We start from the raw sequence: 18,492 nt of genomic DNA, 5'->3' as shown, positions 1-18,492 counted from the left end.
TCTACACTTTTTAGTTTTTGAGGGATTTCCGATAATTCTTGAAAAAAGAAGGAAACAGGCCCAAAGTCACTTTTGGGTCCGTTTCCGTGTTGAGGCGTTTCCATAGCAACGGTGAAATACCGTCTACTTTTTATCAGCTAACACGCGGCTCTATGGCCTCCATCAGAGTTACCAGCTCCAAGATAAACGAAACTTAAACAAGGAATAAATAATTTCAAAATTGTTTTCAAAAAAAATATTTTATCTTCCAAAAAATATTAATACTTTGAAAAGCTAGCTAATGCATATGATTATATAATTATCATAACAATTTTCCGTAGAGAAAATTTTCAGTTTTCCAACCCTGCCAAAGCAACGTGTCCTTTTTAGCATCACTCACTATCATAAACTTAGTTTGGAGTATCATTCTGCGGTGCAAGCCAGAACCCTCTCAGAAACACTTGTGGTAAGTAATGTGCAGTGTTCATACTTATTATACTTATTACCTAGTTTATAAAAATGTATATATATATATATACATATATGTAAAATATAATTTTTTGTTACAAAGTTTATATAAATTTATTTTAGTCTGTTCTTATTTTAAAAATATCACGTGTTCACAGTATCTTTTTTCAATTTTTAGAATACATACCGTTATAACAAGAAAACAATAGAAAAAGAAGACAAAATAATAGCAATACTTAATCATGTATTTGATGTTGATACAAAGCAAATAGTCTTACTAAACACTTATGAAATCAATATTTTATTGAAATGGGTCTGTTTATACTGCACACTATATCTTTGCAACACATGTTTTGTAGACCTCAGATATTTCAAACTATGAGGTCTTTACAATCANACAAATTAATATATTGCCCCCCCCTAGCAAAAGTCCTAGTTGCGCCTCTGCCTGTGCTTGTTAGAGATGGGCAAAATTTTGTATTTTATAAGTGTGAAAAAATGTACTGCTATATTGTGAACCAAAACAATTTAACCAATACTATTTATTTTAAACTCTTTTATACAGAAAAACGAAACTTTATGCTAAATTTTGTGTACTACATTGAGCACTCATAAATTCAAGATCTAGAAAATTAAAAACATATTTTTAAACGAACCAAAATCAACGAACAAAACTGACCGTTAACAAACGATGAACGAACTAATTTTTAAAAAGTCGAATGAGCTTATCTCTCTTCTTGTAGATTTTTGTAAACTCTTTAAGCTGTAAACTGACTTTATGCAATACACAATCTTATCTTTACATGCATTAGCTAAAGGTATGTATTCTAGACTTACTGCAAAACAAATTGTGTTTCAGCACATACAAATTATCATAGTTTTATGTATAAAAAGAACTCGAAAATTTGGAATAATCTTAAATGGACTTTTTTATTCAATTAATCAATTAAATTAATTAAATTAATTAATTTCTTTCATAGTGACTCTAACTCCCTCTATCCGGGTTTCCGTTTTTTTCTCAATTTACTTAATTGTCCTCGCTTTATAAAACTGCAAGACAATTCTTCAGAGAACTGTCGGTTTTAGACGGAATACATGAAGAAAAATCCGTCAGTTTTGTTCAAAGGTTTAAAGAATCGGGTACTATTGGGATTTAGGGATGCCATTTGAGTCTGTCCTATTGAACGATTTTTGGACCCCCGTAAAACTATTTTTTATTTTACTTAAATTAAATTCAGTTTTTTAACAGATTTTTGTAGTTAATGTTAAATCACAATTCTAGGTTTTTCTTTTCCTCGGATTTATTTTCTTCAGGACTTTTTTCCCTGAGATCTTATTTCCAAGGACTTTATTGGCAGCCCCCATACTATTTTAGGAAAAAATGTCCCAGGAATCCAAAACACAGGACTTTATTTCCAGTGACATTTTTTTCAAGAACTTGATAAAATTCGGATTTTTTTCCAAAGTATTTATTTCCAGGTTTTTTCCAGAAACTTTTTTTCTCGGGACTTTCTTACATAGATTATTCCCAAAATAATGCGGAAATTCCTCAAACGTCTCTTTTAAGGCGTTTCCGTGGTGAGACGTTTCCATATAGCACCCAACACTGGGGGACAGGAGGGGGTAAAAAAAATATTTTTTTACCCCCCATGACTTAAATCCTGAAACCGCCCTTGAATTTAAGCTATAGTAAAACTTTGATTTCCAACAAATCATACATAATTGATTGATATTTGCAGATTGCAGTATCTTAATTAATGCAAAGATACAAAGTCTACACTTTCTCGATAAATAAATATTCATTCTATAAAAATCTAATTTTTCTGAGGAAAATATTAATTTTTTTGAATAGAGAGTGTTTTCACAGATTTTTCTGTTTGTTTGTATGTTAGATTCATAGATAGAACTATATCAAGTATATTTTTATAGCCCTAGAATATTTAATTTAAGAATTATTAATATTCCTGCAGGGTACGGTGCATCACCATTTACTTTTTATCTTTAAGGTCCAAGAATATTTAAATTGGGAAATATGCAGGGTACGGTGAAACGGTGCTATGGAAACGCCTCAACACGGAATCGGACCCAAAAAAAGAAACCTCCCCAAAATGAATTTTTTTGAGGCGTTTCCTGTTTTTTCAAAAATTATCGGAAATCCTTCAAATCCAATTTTTAAAGGAATTTCCCATTTTTTTTGATCCGTTTCCTCGATTTTTAGGTCAGATTCCGGTTTATCAGGGTCTTATATTGTTGAGGGATTTCCCAATATTTTTGAGGGATTTCCCAATATGTTGAGCGATTTCCCACTATTTTCGATCCGTTTCCTCATTTTTTGGATCCGTTTCCGGTTTTCAGAAAAAGTTTAAAATTCTCAGTTTGTTGATCGGTTTCCTCTTTTTTGGGTCCGTTTCCTCTTTTTTTGGGTCCGTTTCCTCTTTTTTGGGTCCGTTTTCTCTTTTTTGGGTCCGTTTCCGGTTTTCAAAAAAAGTTCTAAATTCTCAGTTTGTTGATCGGTTTCCTCTTTTTTTGGGTCCGTTTCCGGTTTTCAAAAAAAATTTTAATTCTCAGTTTGTTGATCGGTTTCCTCTTTTTTTGGGTCCGTTTCCGCTTCACAAAAAAAGTTTTAAATTCTTAGTTTGTTGATCGGTTTCCTCTTTTTTTTGACGAATTTAGTAAATTAGTATTTATTTATTATTATTTAGGGTTAGGTTAGGTTAAGACACTTTCTGGGCTGAGCGCTGCGGCCACGGGTTAGGTTAGTTAAGACACTTTCTGGGCCAAGCGCTGCGGCTCGGACAGGCTTGGGGGCCAAGCGCTGCAGCCACATGGTCAATTATATCCATGTCTAACATATGAGATTCATGTACAAAATTGATAGGAGGGGGGGGTCCAAAAATCGTTCTCTAGGAATATACCTGCCATTCAGTTAAGTTTGCCGGAGATGGTTTACACTGTAAAATTCTAAATTTAAGGACTGAAGATTTTATTTTTGCACCATTAAACTTTTGTGAAAATGCTTTTACTATATCTTGAATAATTTCTTCCAAAAAATACATTTTTTATCTAAAATTCATGCATACATTAAATTGTATTGAATATTTTCAATCTAACAATATATCTTATTCCACGTTTGTCATATAAATTCCAATAAAAAATTAGAACATCTGTAGATGTTTAAAAGATTATTAATGTATTAAAAATTTAGTGAAATGGAGACCTCTAATTCTAAAGAAGTCAGGAATACAAAAAGGAATCCAAGAAAGGTGAGTTAACTCTCAGTTCTCACACTTAAAAGCAAACAGCAATTTTGTAAATGTTTGCAAATGGAAATTTGCACACAAATTGACCATTTTATTAATTGATTTTGCAATTTAGCACAGTGATGTTTACATGCGTTGCCAAAATCATATTTATAATCTGAAGGCTTTTGCAAAATTTGGCCTACTATATTCCAAAGGAAATATGGACAGAATGTTAATAACTTCATATTAAGTGTGCTTTATACCAGACTTACAAAATGTACCCTAAAAATAGTGATTTTGAAATTGCATATTTTAAAATAATAGGATTTTATGATTTTAGGATTTTAGAATGAAACTAACTGAAGTTCCAAGAAATGAAATCTGTAAGAAAGAAAACAAATCTATTGAGGCGCAGAGAATGTCTCTCCCAGTTTTCGAATTAAAGGTATAGTTTTTACAATTATCAATTATGAAATTATTTTTTCCCTCCCTTTTTAGAATCCTTTTCGCCCATGTATATTATAAAGTTAACTTTTTGTACTGCCTTTCTTATACAAACAATTTAAGCATTCAAGCAAAAAAGTTAATATGCTCTTCATTGTTGGTTTTATTTAACGGTCTTTGTAAACATTGTTTCTCACTGATACTTTTGTGCCTAGTTTCAATAATCTTGATTGCTTTATCATGATATTAAATTTGAACCCTTTTTATTTTGAGGGTAGATGCTGATCCTTAGATTAAAGGGACTGTAAGCGTAATCCAATTATTGAGTGGCATGTAGATATTCTTATTTATACAGCTGGAAATTAAGTGCCAACCAACCGTAAACTACTTCCTGCACTGAATCTTCAGCTATACAAAGGTTTAAAGGTACCAGACATGTCACTTTATAAATGGAAGGTCACTTGAAATTACGATTACAGTCCCTTAAAAGTTATTCCTGCAGAGTATGCCCACCATGGGATATTGAAAAAGAATTAAATAAATCCATATGTTTACATCAGATTGAGATCAATTCTCAATCCCTTGATTAACAAGTTTTGACCTCAGGATAAGTTCATTGAAGCTGTGAGATCAAACCAGATTCTGATTGTTGTTGGAGAAACAGGAAGTGGGAAAAGTACCCAGCTAACTCAGTATCTGGTGGAGGCTGGGTTTACTGAACAAGGGCGGATTGGGTGCACTCAGCCTAGAAAGGTTGCAGCTGTATCTCTAGCCAAGAGAGTAGCCAAGGAGTATAGATGTAGGTCAGTAAAAGTCAAGGTTGTATAATATGGTTGCTTATTCTGAATGCGCTCCAATGTACGGAAAATATCGTCTCCTTAGCATAGATAGATAGAGAGATTCCGCATATGACGTTACTCTTGCCTCTATAATCAGTGTCTTCATAAGTAAGAAGAAACCTTATTATACACAACTCTTCCACCTATTTATTCAAATAGCTATTAAATATATTAATTTTACCGAGGACATACAACTTTACCTAGCATGAATATCAAGTCCTGTCTCCTTAGATATGCACTATCACATGCAAAATATCTGCTCTAAAATCTATAAAACGGCAATGGAGAAAAAAGTATGAATGAATTATCCTGGACATCATCCAAAAAAATTGTTTTAATTCATAGATTGGGTTATGAAGTAGGATATGCTGTTCGGTTTGATAATTGCACAACTAACAAGACCATCATCAAGTACATGACTGAGGGTATACTTTTGAGAGAAACTCTATCAGACCGTAATATGAGTGGCTATAGTTGCATTATGTTGGATGAAGCTCATGAAAGGACAATCAACACTGATGTGCTATTTGGTCTTCTGAAGGAAACTGTAAGGGAACGGCCAGATCTCAAGCTAATTATTACTTCAGCCACTCTAGATGCAGCCAAGTTTTCATCCTACTTCAATCAGGTTAACTGTTCATAAAAGAGGACAAAGAAAGATGTATTTTCCTCAGTAATAGTTATTAACAAGCAGAACGGTGGTCTTATTCCCTCTCATGTTTAGAGGTCAAAACTTGTGTAGGATATAGAACGGACACAATTGGAAAAGGGACCTAATGTTTGGAAAACTTACAAGGGGAGAGGCTAGGGTAACCAAAACATTTCCTCCCCATGCTGCTAGAAATAAGAAAAAAGAACCCATTTTAACTTTTTATTTAGGCCCCAATTTTTGAAATTCCTGGACGAACTTTTCCGGTGGAAATTATATATGACAGGTAGTAAATCAAGCATGAATGAATATTTCAAGTTTTGAAATTTGATATTGAGGTTCTTGTAATATCATTAGGTTAAAAATGGAAATGTAAATGAATTTTAACATTCTTGTCAGTCTTATCCATACTATTACAATTGGCCTGATGGTAATCAAATTAGACATTTTAGATCTAAACAGTCCAATAAACTAACAACTAGTTGATAGATACTGCCTGTGTTTAGGTTATTAACCTCAGACTACCTTGGAGAATGCTTGAAAAAAATCCTGAAAATTCATCGATCTGAACCACCAGGCAAATTTATCTAAAATTAAATTTCACACTGTAAGAACAAAGCATAGCATATTAGGGATATAAAGATTTTGTGAGCTATTCATAATTTCAAACAAAAGTTTAGTAATCTTGGAATGCTTTTAGTTCATATTACAATATTACCAACTGGGAATAATTTTTTAGGAGACATTCTGGTGTTTTTGACAGGACAGGAAGAGATAGATGACACTTGTGAGGCACTTGAAAAATGGTGAGCTAGTCACATTTTGTCCAAAAATTATCAGTGGTTTTAGATCCATCAAGAACTCTTAAAGTATAAGATTTTCCGACTGCAGCCATCCATGGTTTCCGATTAAAATTTTTTACACAAAAGTTGTGCATTAATTTTGCAAAGATTTTCTTATCTTTGGAGTAATTATTGCACGAGATTTTGATATAATTTTGCATTGATGCTCAATATTCTGTTGTTTCCTGCTATTTAGTTATTGCGACCTATTTTTATATTTTTAACTATTTTGTTGAATTTTGAGAAACAATTTCAGGAAATGAATGAATTTATCACTAAGGGTTTCTTGCACACAAATATAAGACAGTTTGGTCCAGGAGGTAAAAAAAACAAGCAGACAGACAATTAAGAGAAATGTAATACATATGTATAGATTAATACAAAGTTGTCATCATTAAGACTGAGACACACCTACATTGGCACCTTTTAGCGATTTCTCAAAACATATTTTTCATGACAAATTTTATTAATGAAAGCAACCAAACTTTTAACAGTGTTTAAAATATGAATATGATAATAATTTGATTATTGTTCATGAATAAAATACTGAAGCTATGAAAGAATTGATTTTTACTGAAACTAAGTCTGGTAGAAGACGATTATTGTTATTTTTTATTACAGTTTACATGGTATGACTCTGCCATGTTTTCTTTAACACATTTATAATAAAGTAGTTGATTTACAGCCTTCATTTCAATTAGTAGAGCCTCTACAATTAGTGGTGCTGCAACCCAATTTAACTTCTGTGTTAATTTTTTTTTGGTATCAATACATTCAAACTCTGCTGTGTTGATACTTATTCTGTTCTGCTTCCTTCAAAACTTTCTAAGTGAGTCTAGTTCTGAAAATTCTGTTCTTTGTTGCCATCTTTATTTTCTCTACACCTGCTAAGTTTTTAAATTGTTTTTCAAGTCTGGTCATGAGGCATGAAACTTTTATAAAATGAGCGAAAGAGAAGTTGAAACTTGACATGAAGATGAAGAGGATGAGAGCAACACATCTCCATCCTTGGTTTCAGCAGTGAGCTTAAATTTTTGACTCCCTGAGTTCTACACAGCCAATCTAAGAATGTGGCTCAACGGTGTAGAGTCTCTTTTCCACATGAAGAAAGTTGTGAATCAAACTGACAAACACTCCGTTGTTCCCTATGCTCTCCCTTATTCTTTAGTGAGACTTCTCCCAGCTATCATGAATGGAATGCAAGCTATAGGGCCCTATGATACTCTGAAAGCTGGAAGAATTCACACCATCTATTAATCAGCGAATGGAGGGGAGAAAGGATTCTGATTTTGGCTGATATGCATTGTTATCACAACTATCTAAACATTCCTGCTCAAATTATTCACCAGGAGGATGTTTCCATCACTGTAGTTAAGATTCACAAATCTTTTGCTGAAATTAGTAACATTAAATCTTGTGACAGATCTTAGAGCTTTGACATTTTTGAACCCCAGGACTGAAAGATTTGTCATGTGAATATAGTGACTATGAGCTAAATGCTATGAATAATTGTAGCACTGTCAAAAGGACCTCCCAGCAGAAACAGCAGCCTCTTCAACCTCAAGAGAACAACAAATATTGTTCTTCTGCTCAAAAATGCAAGGACACATTTTCTGGTCCTTGCATTTTTCTCATGGCGTTTTGCGCAGGGAAATGGGAAGGGAGGCGGAGAAACTAAACATCTCTTCCATCTCCCACCACCTCATCAGTTCCTTTTCCTTCGTGCAATTTGTCTGGAGCTAGATTTCTGGTTGATAATGGAGCTGCAGTATCTGTTTTCCTGTCAAAACAACCATGAATTTTTCTTCTTCAACCTCGCCTCTTTCAATTTCTCTGCCATTTCTACCCACAGCTGGAGGTTGTAGACAGTTATGACTCTTAAGACAATTCTTTTTTGTTTCAAGAGTCAAAGATTTATGTAAGATTTCATTCTAGCAGATGTGGCTCGCCCTATCCTTGGAGCAGATTTCTTGGCAACCTTTAATCTGTGTGTGGATATTGCTCAAGGAAGAGTTTCATGCTTTCACTTCTACTCCCCTTGTTCATGATTTTGATCATCACATTCTCACTGAAGGCCTGCCAATATTCAGTAAGGCAAGAAATCTAGATTGAGTAGATGTGGAGAAATTAATGGTTGCCAAGATTGAATTTTCCAAAATTGAAAAAGAAGGAATAATTTCATGCTCCCATTCTTTTTGGGCCTCTCCACTGCATACGGTCCGAAAGATGAAGGTTGGCACCCCTGTGGCGTTTACTGCCGTTTGAATTCAGCAACCATACCTGACCAATATCCAGGCCCAAGCCTCAGCGATTTCACCAGCAATTTGTTCAATCTTCTCTCCTGTGGGTCTGAAATCTGGATACCACCAGGTACCAATGAATCCAGGGGATATTTCCAAAACTGCAATTATTACTCTTTTGGCCTTTTTGAATATTTTTTCATGTCTTTTGGTCTTAAGAATGCTGGATGCAGTTTTCCACATTTAATGCATCAATGTTTGGGTGATCTGCTGTTTATGTTTGTCTATATTGATGTTACTTTGGTAGGGTTGAAATCCCTTAAGGAGCATGAGGACCATCTCTGCCAGTTATCACCATCCCCAGGGAAAACCACCTCATCATCTACCCCAAGAAGTGCATGTTTGGCAAGAGCTCAGTATCTTTCCTAGGTCACACTATAATATTCCTGCATTTCTCCGCTCCCCAGTAATGTCTCTGCCATGACTTCCTTTCCTCTGCCTTCAGATAAGTTAGGAGTTCAGAGATTTCTTGGGATGATCAACTTATATAGACAATTCCTACCAAACCTAGCCAAGATTGCCAAACCTCTAACAGATTCTCTCCGAGGTTTTGCTCTGTCTCCATTCTCATGGACCCTAGAGATGTAGGTTTCTTTTGATGAATCTAAACACTTTCTGTTCTCAGCTACTCTCCTTGTGCACCCAAATTCTCAAAACTCCTATATCACTAACTGTTGATGCTTCTAATAGTGATGTGGGTGGAGTTCTCCATCAAAACAGCTGAGGTAGAGCTGAACCACTAAGTTTTTTCTCCCTGAAATTAAACCCTGCTGAGATTTGATCGAGTGCTTCTGGCCATTTCTCCACAATTCGCTATTTTCTTTTCTACCTGGAGGGTAGAAAGTTCATCATCAACACTGATCACAAGTCTATTCTGTCTGCCATGTCCCGGATTTATCCTCCATAGTCTGCCATCCAGCAACGTTAGCTTAGTTTTGTATCCAAATTTTCTACTGATATCTGCCACATCTGTGGAACTACAAATGTTTTTTCAGATGCTCTTTCTCGCCCTTTTTTAAAGAATACATCTGTTGCTCCAAAACCTCAGTTTACTGCTCCAAAACCTTTGTATGCTGCTTTGAAGTTTTTGTCTACTGCTCCAAAACCTACATCTGCTGTTTTTAAACCCCTGGTTTCAGATTCATTATGCAACACAGTTCCAATTTGTTATCTAGGTTCTCATTCAGATTGGATTGGAAATTAATCAGTGAAGCTCAAGCAATTTGTCCAGATCTTAAATCACTTAAGCTCCAACAAAATATGATTTTCTCTGATATTTAGCTCTCTGGTTTCCCTATCACCTGTGAAGTAAACCATGGTATTCCAAGACCTGTCCTTCCTGAAGATTTTCGGAAACCAGCTTTCCTTTTCCTGCATGGTTTCTCATCCTGGTATTCATGCTTCAAGGAGATTAATAACTGACCAGTTTGTGTGGACCTCCATTAACTCTGACATCAACAAATGGAGCAAGTTTTTGGAACATCTTTAAGTCTACTTGGATATTTTTTGGATCCATCTCACCTTGTACAAGAAGATTTCTTACTCTGTTTTCAATCTCTTGTAGCATCATCTCAATCTCCCCCTGCTATTCCAAAGAGAACCCCCGCCTCTGTTGTTCATTCAAAACTGGTTTTGTGTTAAAACAAATTGATGCACAATTTTGTGCAAAAAATTCATTTCATGCAAAAACGCAAAACTGTTACGCAAGAGAATCTACGTTTTTGTGGAAACCCTACAGCCATCCCATCATTCATCTGTTGATTTGTAAACATACTAAACAAGGGGACAACATACTTGTGTAGTAAATTTTAAAAAGAATGACTATCACAGTTTTCACAGTTTTCACAGTTTTCCACAGTGCAGCATTAGAATCCAATAGTACCAACAGGGGCGTACAAGGGCATTTGTTTATGGGGGGCACAACTTCCGTGCATGAGCGCACCAAAAAAAATTTTGGGTCCACCCCCTTGGAAACATTGTGCCCCCCCCTTAAAAGTCCATTTTTAAAAAAAATATTAATACCTTTTTTAAATTTTTTTTGACCTCCCTGGAATTGTTTTGTTCACCACAAAAATACACCAAAAAGACCACCTGAAAGAGTCTACAAATTATTCCTTTGCTTGAAGAACTAACTTTTTAACTTTATAAATGTATCACTTAACTCCATCACAGCTAACTAAATCAATAATAACAGCATCATTAAAAAAGGGGGGGAAAGAGGACTACTGCCCCCCCCCCAGGTACGCCACTGTGCCTGGCCTGAGGAAGGGAAATGCAAGAGATATAATATTAAAAGACCCTCCCCCCATGGGTGCCCCCTCTCAGCCTCCCAGGGGGGGCACACGTAAATGTACTTCAATGTACTTTTTAAGGCATATGTTTTATTACCAGGAAAATGTCAGACGAAGGATCCAGTACTTTGCAAGTGTATCCCATGTACAGCGCTCTTCCTTTAGGTTTTTAACTTAACAGAGTCTAAAACTTAAGAATGTGTGAAATTTAAGTTATAGCTTAAAAGTTCTGAAATATAATGAGTTAAGACTCAAATATTAACTTTTCTCAATTAATCCCTGAAGGAAATTTAAATTTCCCAGTGAAAATGTCTACCAATCAGATTACAGGAATTACTAATTTACAGAGATAATGCAACATCAGGTGTTCTGTTTCTTAATTTTACTTTATTCACGTAACTGCAGGGCTATCAAAATACGTTGCAAATTACACAATGTATTTATTCCAGATTACTTATGAGAAAAGATTTATTAACTTACTTCAGATTAAATAAATTTCATGTATTATATCGCAAAATTGTATGCTGGTATTCCTGGGTTAAAATTTAGGTTTAAATTATGTCATAAGTAGAATTTAAGCTGAAACTATTAGCTAAAGCATTTAAGTTATAACTTTTTGTTCTTAGTTTTGGACTCAGTTTTACATAATGATTCTACTAATCTAATAAAAATATGCAAGCAAATTACGGTCAAATTTTCATTATTTTAGAGAAGCAAATGAGAATATATGAGAAACCACTGCTTGGCTGCCGGAAAGTAATCATATCCACAAACATTGCAGAAACAAGTTTGACAATTGATGGAGTGCTCTATGTTGTGGATTCTGGGCTATGTAAACAGAATGTGTACAACCCACACCAGGAAATATCTACATTACGTGTGACCAAGATTTCTCAAGCTGAAGCAAAACAAAGATCAGGGCGGGCAGGGAGAACAGCTCCAGGGAAAACTTATAGACTATACACAGAAGCTGAATTCAAGTAAGTATATCTGACATACAGAACAGAAAAGGCCAAAAATCAAATAGAGATGTTGAAATTTTTACAAAAAAGGCAATTTATAAGAATTATAACCAATATATTTCAGAACTGTTCCCGCCTTTGATTTGCCATTGAAAGTTTAACATTTTTGAAAATCTAAAAGCATAGAGAATAGAATATATAGAGAGGAATTAAAAGAATTTCACGGTATGAATTTTTTCAGTCCCTTTCAGCCTGAAAGGGAGTTCAAAGTGTACAAATCATGTAAATGTTCACAAATTATATGCAGTAGAGTACATTAATACAGTATGTTCCCTAGACTATCCATTTCAATTTCGAATTTTTTAAACTGTTAAATAAACTTTATAATGAAATAGGTGAATAAAAACATCATTTGATTCATGGTTATAACGGAAAATCATGGTTTGTAAAGTGGAAGGCATAGAGCCTATGTGAAATGATCATTGGTCAATGATGAAACCAGCCTATTTCATAATTTGGTTTTCTTCTAACAATAATTTTAGATTTTCTATAAAATGTTATTCCAGGGCCCAACAGGTTATATAGCATAAATATGTGAAGTACACCTGCAGTATGGAAACAGTACAACAAAATGGCCGTTTTACACTTTTTTCTAGTAAATTCCCCTCTAATATATATTCTATTCTCTTTGTCTAAAAGTGTTCACAAACTCCTATTCAATTTTTCAATTTTTATTAATTTCAGGCAAAAAAACATTCCAACCGGTCTTTATTACTTATCTTTTTAGACCTGGTGAATAGGGTTTCCAATCGGAATTCCAGTGTGCATTGATCACAATGATTGCTTCTGCTTGGGCCATTTGATTGCTTGCAATTGCGCTAAAATTGCATGCAAGGAAGCAATTAAATTTTCGCATAATTGTGTGCGACGGAATTGCTTTTCCATCTAAACATCAATAATGTTAACTGTGACTTACAAATTTTTGCAGAAGACACAAGGATGGAAATATCTCTGTAGATTTTAAAATAATCAAGGCCTAAGGGTTACTTTCAAATTTTAAAGTTTCTTGTGGTTAAGCTACAATTTAATATGATACATTTTTCATTTGTTAACATTGGATGAACATTAAAATGGAATCTTTTTTTGGTTAAAATTGTAAGGTTTGTTTAATCAAAATTAGATGTTTGGCTTCAGTGAGAACCAGAAAACTGTGGTACAAAAAGACAACATTACAGTGTATTTGATATCTTTACAAAGCAAAAAAGAATAATTAGCAACATATTAAATCACTCATTCAGTTACATAGGTCTGCTTGAGTCTAAAATGTTGTCTTCCTATGACAGAGTTTTCTGGTTATCATGCTCATATGAATATGATAAAACAAAAGATTAAGTTTAAATAAAATTTTCTTAGCATTTGAGACAGAAATGTTGGTGTGGTTCAGTTTATTGTATAGCACTACCAAAGTTTAAATTGATTTTTTTGTAGTTGAACAGAATTGTGCAATAATTAATTGCATTTATTGCGTGCCATAAGGTTTTAATTGAATATTATCAAAAATCGAAACAAGAACACAAGAAAGTTGGACCAAATTGCGCGCAATTCCCTTGAGATTATTGCAGTCATTATTACAAAATTGCGCGCAATTAAATTCACTTATGGCAAGGGCTTGCAATTTTGCGCAAGTAAAATCCACATGTATTGGAAACCCTACTGGTGAGCAACTAAACAAAAATCTGAAACTATAACTCATTTTCTCCCTTTTTGACACACTAACATAAAATTCTCGGAAGGAATTTAGAACTTTAAAAAATGTTAAGAATTATTTTTTAAAAATGAGCGAGAAAATTATTTTTCTGGAGAATAAACCCTTGTATATCCCTTGTTTTAGAAACATGGTACCCACGCCAATTCCAGAGATAAAAAGATCAAACTTATCAACAATGGTCCTGCAGTTAAAGGTATAAAATTTACTTTAGATACAATAAATCATGATTTAAAAGCTACTGAATTTTTCAGGCAATGGGGATAGATGATTTGCCAAAGTTTGATTTCCTGGATCCCCCAACTTTAAACTCTCTGGACCATGCACTAGAGATTCTACATTCACTATCTGCAGTCACTGATAGAGGTACAATCTTGTTGTACGTTATATATCTATTTTGCTTGTCTGTCTGTCTGTTTTTATCTCATAAACATCCAAATGGCTGAATTAAATGGGCTCATAATTTTTTATGGGAACTCACAGGGAAGGTTTACATACCATCAAAATTGACAAATTTTATCTGGAAAAACATGACATAAATTCTTTCAAAAACTAATTTCATGGGATCAAATAACTCCTGATACTTTAATCTATAACACTGCTCTCTCAGTTAAACTCATACCCAGCCAGTCACTCCCTTTAAATTGAGTGTAAAATAAAGTTACATCTTAAGTACCTTTTAAGGATTGTTGACCCGGCTGGGTAAGCAGATGGCAGAGTTACCTCTGGATCCAATACTTTCGAAGATGCTACTGGTGTCAGTGGATGAGGGTTGTATAAAAGAGATTTTGAGCATTGTTTCCCTTCTTTCTGTAAACAACAATGTGTTTATCAGGCCAAACAAACCCAAAGATAAGCAAAAGTTGGCAGATGAGAAGAAAGTATGATTTTTTTTTAAATTCTAAAGTAGTTCTTGTTTCTATATTTTCTAATCATTTGATGATGTCCTTAAATTAGGCTCAGTTTATCAAGGAGGAGGGAGACATTCTTACTCTTCTGGAAGCGTATGATTCATGGATTGATAATGAGAAAAGGTTAATTTAATTTTTATACTTTATTAAAGGGTGAACCTAAAAAAAACCACACATAATACAAATTCTTCTCTAATTGTTTTAATGCATTATGATTCAAACAGTTTTATTGGATATATTTTAGTGGTTACATATATATTTGAGTATTTTGAAACTTTTAGTAGTCTTCCTTCTGGATTTGACGGCCTTCTTTGTCTATAACAGCTTGTAGTCGGTGGGGCAGAGATGCCATCAAATGTCTACATAGAGCCTTATCATCATCAATCTCTCTCCATGCTGCAATGATGGCTTTCTTCAGCTGTTGGTCATTAGAGCATTCTTTTTTAGTAACCTTTCCCTTAAGAATACTCCAAACATTTTCTATTGGCCATAAGTAGTGATTTTGGCACTGAAATCAGTATTGATGATCTTTCCCCACTTTCTGTCATTCCTCACTCTTCTCCCATAAACACTAAGGAACATCCTTGCACACTCCACACGCCTTTCCATTGCTCATCTGACATTTTCTGTACCTTACACTTGTGGTATGCCTTATATCCATATTTTTTCATGATTCTTACAACTGATGTTTGAGAGACTCCAACTCTTAAAGAAACAGGCCGGGGGCTCCTGCGTTCCTAATTGTTCATCAGTCTCTTCACCTGGGCAATCTTTCTTCCTGAAACAGAGGGTCGTCCGTTCCCCTCTAGGTGATCAGCACAGAACCCATGCATTGCAAACTTCTTCTTCTGGTAGACAACAAAGCTTCTCAGGCTTTCTTTTTTGATTGTATTGACATGGTGTCAGGACCGGGAACTGCACCAATATACAGTCACTTTATTATTTTACCATCACTGGCATGTGGCTTTTTCTGGAGATATGTCTCTATCTGTGATTTCAAGATGGATTTAAGCTTTTTATCCATTTTTTCTTGGTAGATTCACTATCAACTGGTCCCAAAACAATAGTTTTGCGAATTTTTATCCATTATTATATGGTTTTTCTTATTAATAATCCAAAAAATCCGTTTTGTGTGGTTCTTTTAGGTTCACCCTTTATATGTGAATTATTACTAATTAGTTTATTTACAGTATTTCTTGGTGCAAGGAAAACTTTCTGGACTTCAAAACTTTAAAAGAAGCAGAGGTGGATTTATTTGAATTAAATTTTATATGCTATTATACATAAATATAGTTAAAAATAGTATTGTGGTAAATGGTCAAAACCACAGAAATATATTCTTAAATTAAAAAATATTCTTTATCACACTAGACTTTTATTCTTTTTTTTTTGCTAGAAAAACATATTTGTGCAAAAATAAAGGAAAACTGTGGGAAATAATTTTTGTTGAAGTCCAAATTGTCACATTTATAAGTGAATACTGGCCCCATTTTTTGCTTTCGGTTTTTACCTGGGCATAAATTAGAATGAACAATTAATTTATTCAACTAAAAATGTTAACAAATATTCATCATTGTTAAGGCTATCAGAAATCAGCTGCTCATCAAGATGAACTTCACTGAGAACAGCATCTCAAGCTGTCATGGAGATTTGATCAGGTTAAAACAAATTACTAGATTGCAGTGCTTAGGATTCAGATCTGTTGGATCCGCAAGATTTTGGCTGCCTAGATCCAGACCTGCAAAAATATGCAGATCCACAGATTGAATCCTAGGGTAAAAATATCAACCAAAAATTGAAAGAAACCTTTTACACTCTCAAACCCCAAATCTGAACTGTAAAAAAATAGAGATCATAAAAATTTCCTGATATCTGAATGGTTCATTAAGTTTTAGCATGAAAATAAGAGAAAAAAAGAAAAATAATTTGACAATACTGCTGGATCCATGATCAGATCCAGATCTATTTTTTTTCAGTGCAGATCCAGGATTTGAAATCGAATCCGCATCAAATTAATTGGATCCTAAGCACTGCTACATTAAAAAGATTAGTGTGAGCAATTGTATTTACTTATATTATATTCTTTAGTGTCCAAAGATCTATTTGTGCTGGGCTTATCAGAAATATTGCTTCTAGAACTATCAAAAGCGAATATAGTCTTGGCAATCAGGTATTTTATTTTTAAAAGAGATTTCTTCTAGAATAAAAATTAGTGATTGGACAATTCATTTTAATTTGAGAGGTAAAAAAGATAAGCAGAGAAACCCCAAATTCTTTAAGATTTTGCTTTCATTGTTGCAATATTGTTTATTATTATTATTAATCATATTATTTCCTGTAGTAAAATTCTAATAAATTGTTTGTTTCAGGTAGTATTTATACATCCTGGAAGTACAGTTTTCATACAGAAGCCAGATTATGTTGTCTGTCATGAAATTGTTGAAACCTCAAAAAAGTATATGCGTATGCTGACAATTGTACTACCTTATTGGGAGTATGAGTTCAAACCCAGCACATCCTATGTCCATCTGAAATCTGAAAAAGAAACCCTGAAACCTAGAACTCCTAAACCGAAACTTTCAGAAGATCCTCCCTCTTATGAATCTACAGTCCGACATGACTATGCTTGGCATGCATCTTCTCAGTTCAAACCTTCTGCTCCTGACCCTCCATCATTCAAACCTTCAATGCCATCCCAATCTCCTACACCTCCTACCCCTACACCTCAGCCTCCACCTCCACCTCCGCCTTCTAAGTCCAGATGCATTATTTCTTAGTTTGCAATTTTATGGTCAGATTTTGAAAACTTCATAAAAAAGGTTCTAAAAAGAAGTAAATAAGAAAATGTTGGAATGCGGTACTGTAATAAAAAAATCTTTATTATTTCTCAATTAGCAACATTTCACAATCTACAATTCTCATTGGCTTATAATGGGCCAACCAATTAAAACAAACTACTCTGGTAAGTGTAAGGCGGGTCCAAACTACATAGTAAATTGGGATTTATTATTTGTATTATCCAGTGCTGTGTAGTTAAATCAAAAAAAAATATTTTAAAAATATGTTGAAACCAAGCCTTTTCAAATATTGAGAAAGATGTAACTCATAAAAATTACCTAAATTGATTTCAGTCAAATTTATATATATTTTAACATAATGTGTTGAAATGCCTTGGTCTTTGCTTTTACATTACTAACTAACTTATACTTTTTTGAATCCCCAGAGTTGGAAGAGTTCCAACTTCCATTTAAAAGAAGTAATTGTCTAAATCCTGACCAAAGAAATTGAGTCTTTGACACAACTCCGATCGAGAAAAGAAATTAACTTTATATTTTTATTCTTATATTTATTCAAAATTATTTTGATACATCATTTAAATTTTTTTGTGATTTATTTTACATGTATCGACTTTATTTAATAAATATATTTACTCCTAGTTATTTATTTAATAAATATATTTACTCCTAGTTATTTATTTTTAGCAAAACTTTAGAATTCACAACATTGCTGATATTGAGATAAATAATTCTTATTTCAGAAGTCTGAACTTATACGTTGTAATTGTTAATATTGGATCAAACAATATATGCAGACCTACAAATAAATTAACCCTATCTCTGCTGGGGTACTTGAAAACCAGGATATGCTGGGGGGGTCAATTTGACCCCCCCCCTCTAAATCCCATGTTTGATGTCCAAATAGGACAAATGATACATCATGGGAAAGCTCTTGTGCTCTACATTTAGAATCTGCAAAAAAAAATTGCAAATTTGCAAAAATTGAATTTTTTATTGCAAAAT

At 33.8% G+C, this 18,492-nt stretch overlaps 1 protein-coding gene across 2 annotated transcripts; it reads left to right on the top strand.

Annotated features, from left to right (window-relative positions):
* The first annotated feature begins 326 nt into the window (after positions 1–326).
* Positions 327–17,696, top strand: LOC111717934 (probable pre-mRNA-splicing factor ATP-dependent RNA helicase mog-5). 2 transcript variants are annotated; one of them, XM_023493403.1, is made up of 19 exons: positions 377–445; positions 1,191–1,265; positions 3,653–3,710; positions 4,030–4,134; positions 4,740–4,936; positions 5,318–5,600; positions 5,852–5,907; positions 6,128–6,198; positions 6,361–6,427; positions 11,155–11,219; positions 11,764–12,034; positions 13,908–13,977; positions 14,036–14,147; positions 14,466–14,662; positions 14,739–14,815; positions 15,883–15,937; positions 16,274–16,350; positions 16,781–16,862; positions 17,062–17,696. In XM_023493403.1, exons 3-19 carry the CDS (start codon positions 3,657–3,659, stop codon positions 17,467–17,469), a joined length of 2,247 nt encoding a protein of 748 aa, XP_023349171.1. In that variant the 5' UTR covers positions 377–445; positions 1,191–1,265; positions 3,653–3,656; the 3' UTR covers positions 17,470–17,696. The 2 variants fall into 2 exon arrangements, with proteins under 2 accessions (XP_023349172.1, XP_023349171.1); XM_023493404.1 differs by lacking the exon at positions 1,191–1,265 and having other exon boundaries at positions 327–445.
* The last annotated feature ends 796 nt before the right edge of the window (positions 17,697–18,492 follow it).

Source organism: Eurytemora carolleeae, unplaced genomic scaffold (assembly GCF_000591075.1).
Source record: "Eurytemora carolleeae unplaced genomic scaffold, Eaff_2.0 scaffold1323, whole genome shotgun sequence".
Lineage (NCBI taxonomy): Eukaryota > Metazoa > Arthropoda > Copepoda > Calanoida > Temoridae > Eurytemora > Eurytemora carolleeae.
The sequence above is the reverse complement of the archived record's forward strand: the minus strand, read 5'-3'. Positions and strand labels throughout refer to the sequence as shown.

Bases quoted from the DNA above. Each gene is read 5' to 3' on its own strand.
- LOC111717934 (XM_023493404.1), top strand. From the start codon at position 3,657: ATGGAGACCTCTAATTCTAAAGAAGTCAGGAATACAAAAAGGAATCCA. The intron at 14,816-15,882 runs GTTAATTTAATT...GTTTATTTACAG, and splicing joins TGGATTGATAATGAGAAAAG to TATTTCTTGGTGCAAGGAAA. The intron at 15,938-16,273 runs GTGGATTTATTT...ATCATTGTTAAG, and splicing joins AAACTTTAAAAGAAGCAGAG to GCTATCAGAAATCAGCTGCT.